The sequence below is a fragment of the Tachyglossus aculeatus genome, chromosome 4 (genome assembly GCF_015852505.1).
Source record: "Tachyglossus aculeatus isolate mTacAcu1 chromosome 4, mTacAcu1.pri, whole genome shotgun sequence".
Lineage (NCBI taxonomy): Eukaryota > Metazoa > Chordata > Mammalia > Monotremata > Tachyglossidae > Tachyglossus > Tachyglossus aculeatus.
Window position 1 is genome coordinate 133153885 of NC_052069.1, and position 14042 is coordinate 133167926.

At 46.2% G+C, this 14042-nt stretch overlaps 1 protein-coding gene across 1 annotated transcript; it reads left to right on the plus strand.

Annotated features, from left to right (window-relative positions):
• The first annotated feature begins 12840 nt into the window (after window positions 1-12840).
• On the plus strand, window positions 12841-13779 carry LOC119927180 (olfactory receptor class A-like protein 1). The gene has a single exon (XM_038745712.1). It carries the CDS (start codon window positions 12841-12843, stop codon window positions 13777-13779), a length of 939 nt encoding a protein of 312 aa, XP_038601640.1.
• Window positions 13780-14042: the final 263 nt, after the last annotated feature.

Consider the following 14042-nt stretch of genomic DNA (forward strand, 5'->3'; position numbering starts at 1 on the left):
TTCTCTCCTGAACTCACCTCACTCGCTCCCCTATCCCTTCTTCAATCTTTTACCACTAACACACCACACTGCATCACTCCACAGTCTACCTCCTTTGCTCTTATGCACAAGCTGCAGAGAGCTGCTGGTAGAAATCTGGATATCAAGCTGAATTCATCCACTTTAAGTTTTTCCTTGTGAGCTTTAACTCTACACTCTTCTGTGCCTAGCAAAATTATTTCTCTACCCTTATTGACCCACTTGCCCATCACCCTCTCCAATTGTTCCAGACATTTAACTCCCTCCTCAGGCACTCTGTCCCCCCCCCCCCGCCTATCCCTTGCCCCCAGTAACCTGGCCACCTACTTTATTAAGAAAGAAAATTGACACAATCAGGCATGTTTCCCTAATATCTCTCCTGCTCCTCCCCAGCCCCTCCCACCTCCTGTCCCTTCTTCAACTCTGCCATCTTTCCCACCAGTATCTCTAGAGGCGAACTCCTGTTTTCTCTCAAAATCTATTACAAGCAACTTTGCATTCATTCATTCATTCATTCATTCAATCGCATTTATTGAGCACTTACTGTGTGCAGAGCACTGTACTAAGCGCTTGGGAAGTACAAGTCGGCAACATAGAGAGACGGTCCCTACCCAACAGCGGGCTCACAGTCTAGAAGGGGGAGACTGACAACAAAACAAAACATGGAGACAGGTGTCAAAACCATCATAATAAATAGAATTTTAGCTATATGCACATCATTAACAAAACAGAGGAGTAAATATTTAGAAGTAAAACAAATAGCGTAGTAAATCTGTACAAATATATACAAGTGCTGTGGGGAGGGTACTTCCCTCCCCGACTCCATGTCCGGCCCCTGACATCTACCAGGCGGGGAAATAGGCTACGATTTAGCCCTGCTCTTTATACGTCCACATTGCTGTTATTGTTGCGAACTTTCCCATTTCTTCACGGAGGAAATGACCTCCTGAGCAACTCTGCATTCAATCCACTTCTCAACTGTGTGACTTTCGGGCCAGTCACTTCACTTCTCTGTCCCTCAGTGACCTCATCTGTAAAATGGGGATTCATTAATTCATTCAATCGTATTTATTGAGCGCTTACTGTGTGCACAGCACTGTACTAAGCGCTTGGGAAGTACAGGTTGGCTGTGAGCCCCATGGGGGACAGGCCTGTGTCCAATCCGATTTGCTTGAATCCACCCCAGTGGTTAGTAATATAATAATAATGTTGGTATTTGTTAAGCGCTTACTATGTGCCAACCACTGTTCTAAGCGCTGGGGTAGATACAAGGTAATCAGGTTGTTCCACATGGGGCTCACAGTCTTCATCCCCATTTTATAGATGAGGGAACTGATGCCCAGAGAAGTTAAGTGATATGCCCAAAGTCACACTGATGACAAGTGGCAGAGCCAGGATTAGAATCCACGACCTCTGATTCCCAAGCCTGGGCTTTTTCCACTGAGCCACGCTGAGCTTGGTGCATATTAAGCGCTTAACAAACACCAGAATTATTAGTAGTACTGTGAGCTCGCTGTAGGGTAGGGACCGTCTCTATATGTTGCCAACTTGTACTTCCCAAGTGCTTAGTACAGTGCTGTGCACACAGTAAGCGCTCAATAAATACGATTAACTGAATGAATTCATTCAATCGTATTCATTGAGCGCTTACTGTGTGCAGAGCACTGTACTAAGTGCTAGGGAAGTACAAATTGGCAACATACAGAGACGTTCCCTATCCAACAACAGGTTCACAGTCTAGAAGGAGGAGTCAGACAGCAAAACAAAATAAGTAGGCAGGTTTCAATACCATCAGAATAAATAGAATTGTAGATATATACACATCATTAATACAACACATAGAGTAATAAGTATGTACAAATATGCACAAGTGCTGTAGGGAGGGGAAAAGGGTAGGGCAGAGGGAGGGATTGGGGTCGATGCGGAGGGGAGGAGGAGCAGAGGAAAAGGGGGCTCCATCTGGAATGGCCTCATGGAGGAGGTGAGCTCCCAGTGCGGCTTTGAAGGGGGGAAGAGAACTAGTTTGGCAGATGTGTGGAGGGAGGGCATTCCAGGCCAGAAGTAGGACGTGGGCCCGGGTTCGATGGCGGGGCATGTGAGAACGAGGAACAGTGAGGAGGTTAGAGGCAGAGGATCGGACTGTGCAGTCTGGGCTGTAGAAGGAGAGAAGGGAGGTGAGATAGGAGGGGTCAAGGTGAGGGAGAGCTTTGAAACCAATAGTGAGGAGTTTTTGCTTCATGTGAAGGTTGATAGGCAACCACTGGAGATTTTTGAGAAGGGGGCTGACATGCCCTGAACGTTTCTGCACAAAGATGATCTGGGCAGCAGCGTGAAGTATAGACTGAATTAGGGAGAGACAGGAGGTTGGGAGATAAGAAAGAAGGCCGATGCAGTAATTCAGTCGGGATGTGATAAGAGACCTAACCATTAAGGTAGCGGTTTGGACGGAGAGGAAATGGCAGATCGTGGCCATACTGCAAAGGTAAGACCGGCTGGTTTTGGTAACGGATTGGATGTGAGGGGTGAATGAGAGAGTGGAGTCAAGGATGACACCAAGGCTGTGGGTTTGTAAGACGGGAAGGGTGGTAGTGCCGTCCACAGTGATGGGAAAGTCAAAGAGAAGAAAGGGTTTGGGAGGGGAGATAAGGAGCTCAGTCTTGAACATGCTGAGCTGTAGGTGGCAGGTGGACATCCAGGTGGAAATGTCTTGAAGGTAGGAGGAAATGCGAGCCTGGAAGGAGGGAGAGAGAATGGGGGAGGGGATATACATTTCAGTGTCGTCTGCATAGAGATGGTAGTTGAAGCCATGGGAGCGAATGAGTTCATCAGGGGAGTGAGTATAGATCCTCTGCAACTTATCAAAACACTTGCCCCCTCCTTTCTTTCCTCCCTAAGATTCATCTTCAACTGTTTGCTTACCAATGGCTTCTTCCCCATGGATTTCAAACATGCCCATGCCACCCTTACCCTAAAAAAACTCCCCGGACCCCAATGCACCCTCCAGCTATCACCCCAGTTCCCTCTTATCATTCCTCTCCAAACTCCTTGAGTTAATTTTCTACAGCCACTGTCTCAAATACTTCTCCTCTAATTCTCTCCTTGACCCTCCCCAATCTGGCTTCTTACCCTTTCATTCCACAGAAACCACCCTCTCAAAGGTCACCAATAATCTCCTTCTTGCCCAGCCAATGACCTCTATTCCATCCTAATACCCCTCGATATCTCTCAACTGCCTTTGACATTGTCAACCATCCCCTTCTCCTGGAAACATTATCCAACTTTGGCTTCACTGACACTATTAGTTCTCCTTTTATCTCTCTGACTACTCATTCTAAGTCTCTTTAGCGGGCTCCTGCTTTGCTTCCCATCCCCTTACTGCAGGGCTCACTCAAGGTTCAGTTTTGGGCCTCTTCTATTCTCCATATACACCCCCTCTCTCAGAGAACTCATTTGTTCCAATGGCTTCAACTACCACCTCTATGTGGAAAACACCCAAATTTACATCTCCAGCCCTGACCTCTCTCCCTGTCTGCTGTCTCACATTTTCTCCTGCCTTCAAGACATCTCTACTTGTATGTCCTCCTATAACCTCAAGCTTCACACGTCCAAAACAGAACTCATCTTCCCGCCCAAGCCCTGTCTTCCCCCTGACTTTCCCATCACTGTAGATAGAAACTCCATTCTTCCTGTCTCACAAGCCCACAACCTTGGTGTTACCCTTGATTCCTCTCTGTCATGCAACCAACATATTCAAGTCATCCCTAAATACTGTCAGTTCCACCTTCACAGAATCACTAAAATATGCCCTTTCTTTTCCATCCAAACTTCTCCCACGTTAATACAATAACTTACCCTATCCTGCCTCGATTACTTTGTCAGCCTCCTCTCTGACCTCCCAGCCTCCTGTGTCGTGCACTCCAGTTCATACTTCACTAGACTGTACAGATCACTTTTTTACAAAGAACGCGTTCAGAACAATTTTCCCCACTCCTCAAGAAACTCCACTGGTTGCCTATCCACCTCCACCTCAAAAACTCCTCTCCATTGGTTTCAAAGTATTCAACCACCCTGGCCTCTCCTACCTCATCTTGTTACTCTTCTACCTCACACACTCACACACTTCGTTCCTTTAATGTTAACCTACTCACTGTTCCTTGATTTCATCTATCTCCCAACTGACCTCTCGCCCACTTCCTGCCTCTGGCCTGGAACTCCCTCCCCCCTCAAATCTGACAGACAATTACTCTCCCACCAGTTCCAAGCACATCACCTTCAAGAGGTCTTCCCTGATTAATCCCTCCTTTCCTCTCCTTCTACTCCCTCTGCAGCGCCCTGACTTGCTCCCTTTATTCATCCCCCATCCTGGGCCCACGCCACTAATGTACATATCTGTAATTTATTCATGTTTATGTTAATGTCTGTCTCCCCTTCTAGACTGTAAGCTCATTGTAATGTGTCTGTTTCTTGTATCATTGTACTCTTCCAATCCCTTAGTTTAGTGCTTTGCACAAAGTGCTCAGTAAATATGATTGAATGTATGAATAAACGAGTGATTGAATGAACATGGGTTCCTCAAGCTACACAATCCCCTCCCCAAGAGTTGAGGGTGAAACTTAATTCAGGGAGAGGGTGGGGTTGAGGAAGGAGAAGAAAGAGGAAGAGATAAAAGGGTAGCAGAGGGGAAAGTAGAAGGAAGGGAGAAGCACAGGGAGTAGGGGAAGAGAATGGTCTGCAGGATAAGACACAAATGTTGACATGTTTCTCCATGGGCATCTCTGATGGCCAATTAACATCAGATAATTAAGAGAGATTTGGGATCATCTTGTCTAAGATTGATGAGCAGCTTGGAGGGGAATCTTAGAATTTCCAGATACGTCCCTGTCCAAGGGTCAGAGTGGATTAGTACTCAGCGATTCACTCACTGACACAGACACACATCCCACAGACACAAACAAGCTAATCACTCCCTGAGGGAGTGGAAAGATGAGGAAAGCTGCTGATAAATGCTGCCTCAGTCTTGTCCTAAAAGAGTCTCATTGTCCACAAGCTGCTCTCCCAGACTGAATTCACAAATTGTGCAGGTAAGACAAAATGGCAGAATGACATTTTAGAAAGGTGACCCAGGCAACAGAGTGAAGTATGGATTAGAGTAGGGAGAGCATGGAATAATTCTTTATTCCTAGTGAAGAAGATGATAATGTATCAGTCTCTTCAATGGTCTCCCTTCCACCTATGCAACACACACATACACACACACACACACACACACACACACACAAACGTGCACACACATACCTGTCTTTGGTATTCGAAGGAGATGACATTGATGATGCTATTCAGTCTTTGGTGTGTGAATGAGTATGAAAAATTGAAGAAAGCAAGGAATCAAGGACAATACCAAGGTCTTGAGTAAGATCGGATGGTGATGGGAAAGTTAGGAGGACAAGATATAAAAGGAAAGATGAGGAGGTCAGTTTTGGAGATGGTGAGCTGAGGTGTCAGTGGAATATGCATGTGGAAATGTCTTGGAGGGAGGGGAAAATGTGAAATTGCAGAGAAGGAGGGAGGTCGGGATTGGGGAGATAGGATTGGGAAAAATCCTGTGGAAACTGCAATTCTGGGTAGGCACTAGTCTCTATCATGTCCTAAGGCAAAGGATTGGCTTGAATAATAATGATAATAACAATTATGATATTCGTTAAGCACTTACTATGTTCCAAGCACTGTTCTAAGCACTGGGGGAAATATAAGGTTATCACGTTGTCCCACCTGGCGCTCACAGTCTTAATTACAATTTTACAGATGAGGTAACTGAGACACAGAGAAGTTAAGTAATAATAATAATAATAATAATGGCATTTATTAAGCGCTTACTATGTGCAAAGCACTGTTCTAAGCGCTGACTTGGAACAGTGACTAAGTGACTTGCCTAAAGTCACACAGCTGACAAGTGGCGGGGCTGGGATTAAAACCCATGACCTCTGACTCCCACGCCTATGTTCATTCCACTAAGCCACACTGCTTCTCTATAATAATAATAATTAAGGTATTTGCTAACTGCTTACTATGTGCCAAGCACTGTTCTAAGCACTGGGGTAGATACAAGGTAATCAGATTGTCCCATGTGGGGCTCACACTTTTAATCCCCATTTTGCAGATGAGGTAACTGAGGCACAGAGAAGTTAAATGACTTGCCCAAGGTCACACAGCAGACGAGTGTGGGATCCATGACTTTTTGACTCCCAGGCCCGTAGGTTGGACTCCAGGCTCCTATCATGGGAAAGGATTACTATCTATTTCTGGATATTGTTTTTATTTTTATATTTAAGAGCACTCTTCTACACCCTGGGGTAGGTACAAGTTAATCAGATTGGACAGAGCCCTTGCCCCACATGGTTTGTAAATAGGAAGGAGAATAGGACTATTTAATCCCCATTTTACAGATGAGGAAAATGAGGTCCAGGGAGGTAGACTGACTTGCCTAAGGTCACCCAGTAGGCATGTACCAAAGCTGGGTCTAGAACCTGGGTCTTCTGACTCCCAGACCCGGGCCTTTCCCACTAGACCAAGGTGATAATAATGATGATATTTGTTAGGTGGTTCTTATGCTTCGACCTCAAGATAATTTTTTATGGTATTCGTTAAGCCCTTACTATGCATCAAACCCAGTTCTAAGTGCTGGGGTAGGTAAAAATCAATTAGGCCAGACTTCGTCTCTGCGTGGCATGGGGCTCACAGTTTAGATAGAAGGGAGAATGGATATTGAATCCCCTTTTCACAACTGAGAAAACTGAGACAAAGTGAAGTTAAGGGACTTGCCTAAGGTCACACAGCAAGCAATTACAGGTCCGGGTTTAGAATCCGGGTCCTCTAACTTGCAGACCCGTGCTCTTTCACCTAGCCCACACTGCTTCTCTGAACAGAATCACATAGTCTCTGTCCACTATTGAGGCACATAATCTGAGAGGGAGATCAGAGAGCTTGTCCCGATTTAACAGGAAACTAAGACACAGACAGATGCAGTGACCTGTCCAAGGTCCCACAACAGATAGCTAGCAGAACCTATTTCTCCCGACTCTTAATCCCATTATCAATCTATATGGGAAATTTCCATCAACACCGTGAAGGAGGCAGTCCTGGTGCTGGTCAGGTGTTCACCATTCTCCCAGTGGCCAAAGTTAACCCATGAGTACCCACTGCTGCAATGGGTCTCCGGGCCCAGGGAATTAGATGGGGATAAAGTAGTCTGTCCCCTGACAGCCAGAAATATTGGAACTGGAGGTCAAAGATGGTGAGGTGAATAGGACAACATTAGCATCAGTCAAAAACATGAGGGAAGTAATAATGGAATTACTATTATTGTTGTAGTTGTTATTGTTCTTAGATGCCTACTTTAAGCCAAACACTATTCTAAGCACTGTGATAGATTCAAGATACCCGGGTTGGACAAAATCCCAGTACTATATAGCGTTCACTGTCTAATAAGAGTGAGAACAGGCATGTACTTCACATTTTACAGAAAGAAAACTAAGATTTAAGGGGAAACTGAGACATAGAGAAGTTAAGTGATTTACCCAAGGTCCTACAGGAGACAAGAGACGGAATTGGGATGAGGTAAATCCTTACTCCCTGCACCTGGCTTTACTAGCCCTCTTCACTTGCCTTTCCCTCTCTTCCCCTTCACCTCAAACCCTCTGCTCTGTCCTTTGACTTTCTCACTTGGCTTCCGTCTCCTGCTTCCTGCTCTTTTCCTTCTGCCTCCTTGTACTTCCTGTCTTTCTTTTCCTGTCCCTTCTCTCTTTCTCTCCCTGTTCCTTCTCCATTTCTCCCCACCCCTTCTTTCTTCCCCGTCCCTTCTCTCTTTCTCCTCCAGTCCTTCTCCTAATCCTACCTTCCTTTCTTCCCTGGTCCCATATCCCTTTCTCCCTTGGTTCCTTTTCCCTCTCCCCACACCCCTTAATCCTTTCTCCCTTTTTCAGTCCCTTTCACTCTTTCTGGCCTCATTCCCTGACCAACTACTGCCAGTGATGTCCTACCCAGTCCTGCATCATCTTTGATGTCGATCTCTATCGCTGCTGGTCTGTCTGGGGCCAGACTGCCTCATCTCCAGATTCTTCCCAGGGTCTGGGACCAGGGGGAGCTGCAGGTACTGATGGATGAATATCAGCCGCTGGGGGAATAATGAAAGCAGCTTGGCATAATGGATAGAACACAGCTGAGAGTCAGAATGTTATGGGCTCTAATTCTGGCTCTATCACTTGTCTGCTGTGTGCCCTTGGGCAAGTCAATTCTCTTCTCTGAGCCTCAGTTACCTCATCTGTAAAATGAGGATTGAGACTGTGAGCCCTGTGTGGGACAGGGATTGTGTCCAATCCATTTTGCTTGCATCACACCAGCGCTTATTATAGTGCCTGGGACGGTGCTGACCTATCTCCTCCAAGACCTGGTTCTCCTCTTATCTCTCTGGTAGTTCTTTCTCAGTCTCTTTTGCAGGCTCCTCCTCCCCCTCCCATCCTCTTACTGTGGGGGTTCCCCAAGGTTCAGTGCTTGGTCCCCTTCTGTTCTCAATCTACACGCACTCCCTTGGTGACCTCATTCACTCCCACGGCTTCAACTATCATCTCTACGCTGATGACACCCAGATCTACATCTCTGCCCCTGCTCTCTCCCCCTCTCTGCAGGCTCTCATCTCCTCCTGCCTTCAGGACATCTCCATCTGGATGTCTGCCCGCCACCTAAAGCTCAACATGTCGAAGACTGAACTCCTTGTCTTCCCTCCCAAACCTTGTCCTCTCCCTGACTTTCCCATCTCTGTTGACGGCACTACCATCCTTCCCGTCTCACAAGCCCGCAACCTTGGTGTCATCCTCGACTCCGCTCTCTCATTCACCCCTCACATCCAAGCCGTCACCAAAACCTGCCGGTCTCAGCTCCGCAACATTGCCAAGATCCGCCCTTTCCTCTTCATCCATACCACTACCCTGCTCATTCAAGCTCTCATCCTATCCCGTCTGGACTACTGCATCAGCCTTCTCTCTGATCTCCCATCCTCGTGTCTCTCTCCACTTCAATCCATACTTCCTGCTGCTGCCCGGATTATCTTTGTCCAGAAACGCTCTGGGCATATTACTCCCCTCCTCAAAAATCTCCAGCGGCTACCAATCAATCTGCGCATCAGGCAGAAACTCCTCACCCTGAGCTTCAAGGCTGTCCATCACCTCGCCCCCTCCTACCTCACCTCCCTTCTCTCCTTCTACAGCCCAGCCCGCACCCTCTACTCCTCCGCCGCTAATCTCCTCACCGTACCTCGTTCTCGCCTGTCCCGCCATCGACCCCCGGCCCACGTCCTCCCCCGGGCCTGGAATGCCCTCCCTCTGTCCATCCGCCAAGCTAGCTCTCTTCCTCCCTTCAAGGCCCTACTGAAAGCTCACCTCCTCCAGGAGGCCTTCCCAGACTGAGCCCCTTCCTTGCTCTCCCCCTCGTCCCCCTCTCCATCCCCCATCTTACCTCCTTCCCTTCCCCACAGCACCTGTATATATGTATATATGTTTGTACATATTTATTACTCTATTTATTTATTTATTTATTTTACTTGTACATATCTATTCTATTTATTTTATTTTGTTAGTATGTTTGGTTTTGTTCTCTGTTTCCCCCTTTTAGACTGTGAGCCCACTGTTGGGTAGGGATTGTCTCTATATGTTGCCAATTTGTACTTCCCAAGCGCTTAGTACAGTGCTCTGCACATAGTAAGCGCTCAATAAATACGATTGATGATGATGATGAAGAGGCCTTCCCTGCTTCAGCCCTCCTTTCTACTATTTCTACTCTCCTCTGCATCTCCCGGCTTGCTCCCTTTATTCAATCGCCTTCCCAGCTCCACAGTACTTATGAACATATCTGAAATTTATTTATTTATTTCTGGTCATGTCTGACTCCCCCTCTAGACTGTTAGATCATTCTGGGCAAGGATTGTGTATGTATATTGTTATTTTGTACTCACCCAAGCACTTAGGACAGTGCTCTGCACAGAATAAGACCTAAATACATATAATTGAATGAATTGAATAAAATGCCACAATTATTATTAGACATCTGACCAGCACCAGCACTGTTTCCTCTAGGGTGTTGATGGAAATTTCTCTTATGGATTGATAATAGGACTAGAAGTCAGGAGATAAAAGTTCTGCTAAAAGGAGACAGGAGAGCTTCCCACCCTTCTGAGAGCCCTCCCTGAAGGCAACCTGAATGCACGTCATGTATCCTTTCTGCCCAGGGCAGGCTCGATCTCTCCCTTTTTTAAAATTTTAATGGTATTTGTTGAGCTCTTGCTGTATTCCAAACACTCTAGTAGATACAAGTTAATCTGGTTGGGCACAGTCTATGTCCCACACAAGGCTTACAGTCTGAAGTTGAGAGAGAACAGGTATTGGATCCCCATTTTATTAATAATAGTTATATATATATATATATATATATATATATATATATATATATATATATATATATTTGCTATTATTATTTCGGTCATTCTTAAGCATTTACTATGGGCCAAGCATTGCTTTAAGTGCTGAGGTAGATACACGTTAATCAGGGTGGCCGCAGTCCATGTCCCACATAGGGCTCACAGTCTTAATTCCCACTTTACAGATGCAGTAACTGAGGCCCAGTGAAGTTAAGTGACATTCCTAGGGTCACACAGCAAACTAGTGGTGAAGCCAGGAATGGAACCCATGACCTTCTGACTCCCAAGCCCATTTTCTATTCATTAAGCCATGCTGCTTCATCACACAGCAAGGAAGTGGTAGAGCTGGGACTAATGCCCAAGTTCTCTGACTTCCAGGTCATGTGCCTTCCATAGGCTACGCTGCTTCCCAAAATGTAACTTTGATCCAAAATGTAACTAGACATGGAATTGAGGTTCCTCCCGTCAAGCCGTAAACTCCTTGAGGGCAGAAATCCTGTCTTCTAAATGATTTTATGCTCCATGTTCCTAGTACAGCATTTACTCTGACCAGTGTGTTCTCATGTATGTTAACATGAAAACATAGATAGTGACCTGAAATGTCCTCTGATATATTTGTGAGAAGAAAATGCATGCTTGTTATCGTCATGCATGTTCCAATTCTCCTTGCAGTGAGCTCTCTCTGACCCCGTTTCTCTGCCTGGTGTCCAAAGGTCATCACCCATGCCACCCTCCCCTCTACCATGGGCCCTGAGAGATAAGGTGGAGAATGGCCCAGTCTCGACTAGCGCACACCGTGGTAACTCTGGGTTTCACTGAGCGTTCTGACTGGCCTGTTCCCGGATTTTCTTTAAGATTTCCCAGAGAACCTTTGGTATTCTTGCCTCATCTGCCTGAGTCCAACCTGGAGAGTTCCAGCCCTTCCTTGCTGAACTGGGGGCAAGTTCCCCTACGTTTTCTGGGAGATGCAGCTGAATTGGGACCAAGTGGGATCTGGGAATCTTCTGAGTGGCTTGTTTAACGTGTCCACAGGGAAATATGTTTGTCTGGGACCCTTGCGGAAAGTAGTCTTGAAATTAACTGGGCATGCAAATTAATGAATCAGTTTTCTGTCTCTCCCTGCCTCTCTCATTCTCAGTCTCTCTCTACCTCTCACACTTAGGTTCTCCACTTTTATTTTTTTGTCATTTTCTGAAACTGCCTCCACTTATTTGTCTCTGTCTTTCTCTTACTGTCTCTCTACTATACCTCTCCCTGACTCACTTTCTGTAGCTCTGCCTACCAACCTACCCCCATCTCCACCTCTCTGACTTTGTCACTTTTTCTCTTTCTATGACTCTCTCTGTCTCTCCTTGACTCGCTCTGTGTCTTTCTTACCCTGCATCTCTACTTCACCATCTCCTTATGCACTCCAACTCTGCTTCTATTTTACTTCTCTGCCTTTTTCTGCCTCTTTTTTAATTTTTTAAAAATTTCTATAGCATTTTTTAAGTACTCACTATGTGCCAAGCACTGTTCTAAGCACTGACATAGATCCAAGCTAATCAGGCTGGACAGAGACCATTTCCCTCATAGGGCTCACAGTGTTAATCCCCATTTTACAGATAAGGGAACTGAGACACGGAGAAGTTAAGTGACATGCACAAGTTCACACAGCAGACGAGTGGCAGAGCCGAAACTAGAACCCAGGTCCTTCTGACTTCCAGGCCTGTGCTTTATCCACTAAACCATGCTGCTTCTGTGTCACTCTGATTTTCTGTTGCTATGTCTTCTTCTTCTGTCTTTCTCTGCTCTGCCTCTATCCTTCTCTCTCTGAATTCACAAGTCTCCCTGTCTCCCTTTGTCTTTCCATATCCCTCTGTTCCTTCCTCTTTATCTCTCTATAACTCTTCCTCTCCCTTAAAATCAGTCAGTCAGTCATTTGTATTTATTGAGCACTTACTGTGTGCAGAGCACTGTACTAGCACTTGGGAGAGTACAACATAACAATATAAGAGGAACATTCCCTGCTCACAGTGAGCTTACAGTTTAGAGGGAAAGACAGATATTAACATAAATACATAAACCTCTCCATCTACCTCTATATGCCCTTATCTCTGTGTCTTTCTATCACTTCTTCTGTTTCTCCCTCTCTGACTATACTCTCTCTTTCTCTTTCTATATCGCTATATACCTCTTTCTTTTTGCCTCACCCCCCTCTCTGACTTTCTCTGTGTCTTTTTGTCTCTCCCTGTCTCTCCCTCTGCCTCTGTCTCTCTCAGACTCTCTCATTCAGTCTAGGTTTCCTACTCTCTCTCTAATTCTCTCATTTCCCAGGTTATGCTACTGGAAGTCACTTCTGATTCTGAGTGAAGAGAATGGATGCTTGTGAACTGGCCTATGGGACCTTCTTTCTTTTGCAGATTATCACTGGGGTCTCGGGGAATGTGTTCCTTCTCCTGGTTTATACTCACGAGGTCTCCACCGCCCACCAGCTGAATCCTCCAGACCTGATCCTTGCCCATTTGGCCCTGGCCAACACCATGGCCCTTCTCAGCAGAGGGATCCCTGATATTCTGTCAGCTTGGGGGCTGAGGAATTTCCTGGATGACTTTGGATGTAAAATCCTCTTATACATTTATCGAGTGGCCCGGGGTCTGGCCATCTGCACCACCTGCCTCCTGAGTGTCTTCCAGGCCATTATCATCAGGCCCGGTACCTCCTGGTGGTCAGGAGTCAAAGCCCAATTACCCAAATGTATCCTCCCCTCCTGCATCTTCTCCTGGAGTCTCAATCTGCTGTTTGACATAACTGCACCTATGTTTGTCATAGGGCTTAGTAACAGCACCAGCATAAATAGGGCCATCCTCCTGAAATACTGTTCTTCCATCAGTATCAGTGCAGGCACAATCCTGGTCAATGCAGTGGTGCTCTCCCTTCGTGATCTGTTCTTCGTGGGGCTAATGAGTGTGGCTAGTGTCTACATGGTGCTTGTCCTGTACAGACACCACCGGCAGGTCCGCCATCTCCATGGGCCTGACCGCTCCCTCAGGGTGATGCCCGAGGCCAGAGCAGCTAAAAGAGTCATAGCTCAGGTCACCCTTTACATCCTCTTCTATGGGCGGGATACAATCACCCTGAGTGTTTTATTAAATATGAAGGAAAACTCCCCTCTGGTTCTTATTAGCAACAACATTATGGCCTTCACTTTCTCAACTGTCAGTCCATTTCTGATTATTCTCAGCAGCAGGAGAATGAAAGTGTTCTGGAAAAGGGATTCTCATAGTCCCACCTGGCATCCATCTTTAGAGTCTTAGGAAATAGTGCATGCCTGAAGGGAAGCAGTGGCTACAGGGATCTAGGTAACAGGAGGGTCTCAGAGCTGGGTTTGAGGTGTTAGAGATATCCTGTCTTGCAAGTGCCATTCTCATGGATACCCAGAGGCCTGGTACTTCCATCTCCAATGAGCTGGTTTCCATCTGAGTACGTATTTGGGACATGGAAGCAGAACTGCCTAGGGTGCTGGTACTCTGTTCCAAGTTTCCCTATGGTCTGTAACTGCAACCAATCCCTGATCATT

Bases quoted from the DNA above. Each gene is read 5' to 3' on its own strand.
- LOC119927180 (XM_038745712.1), top strand. From the start codon at position 12,841: ATGGATGCTTGTGAACTGGCCTATGGGACCTTCTTTCTTTTGCAGATT.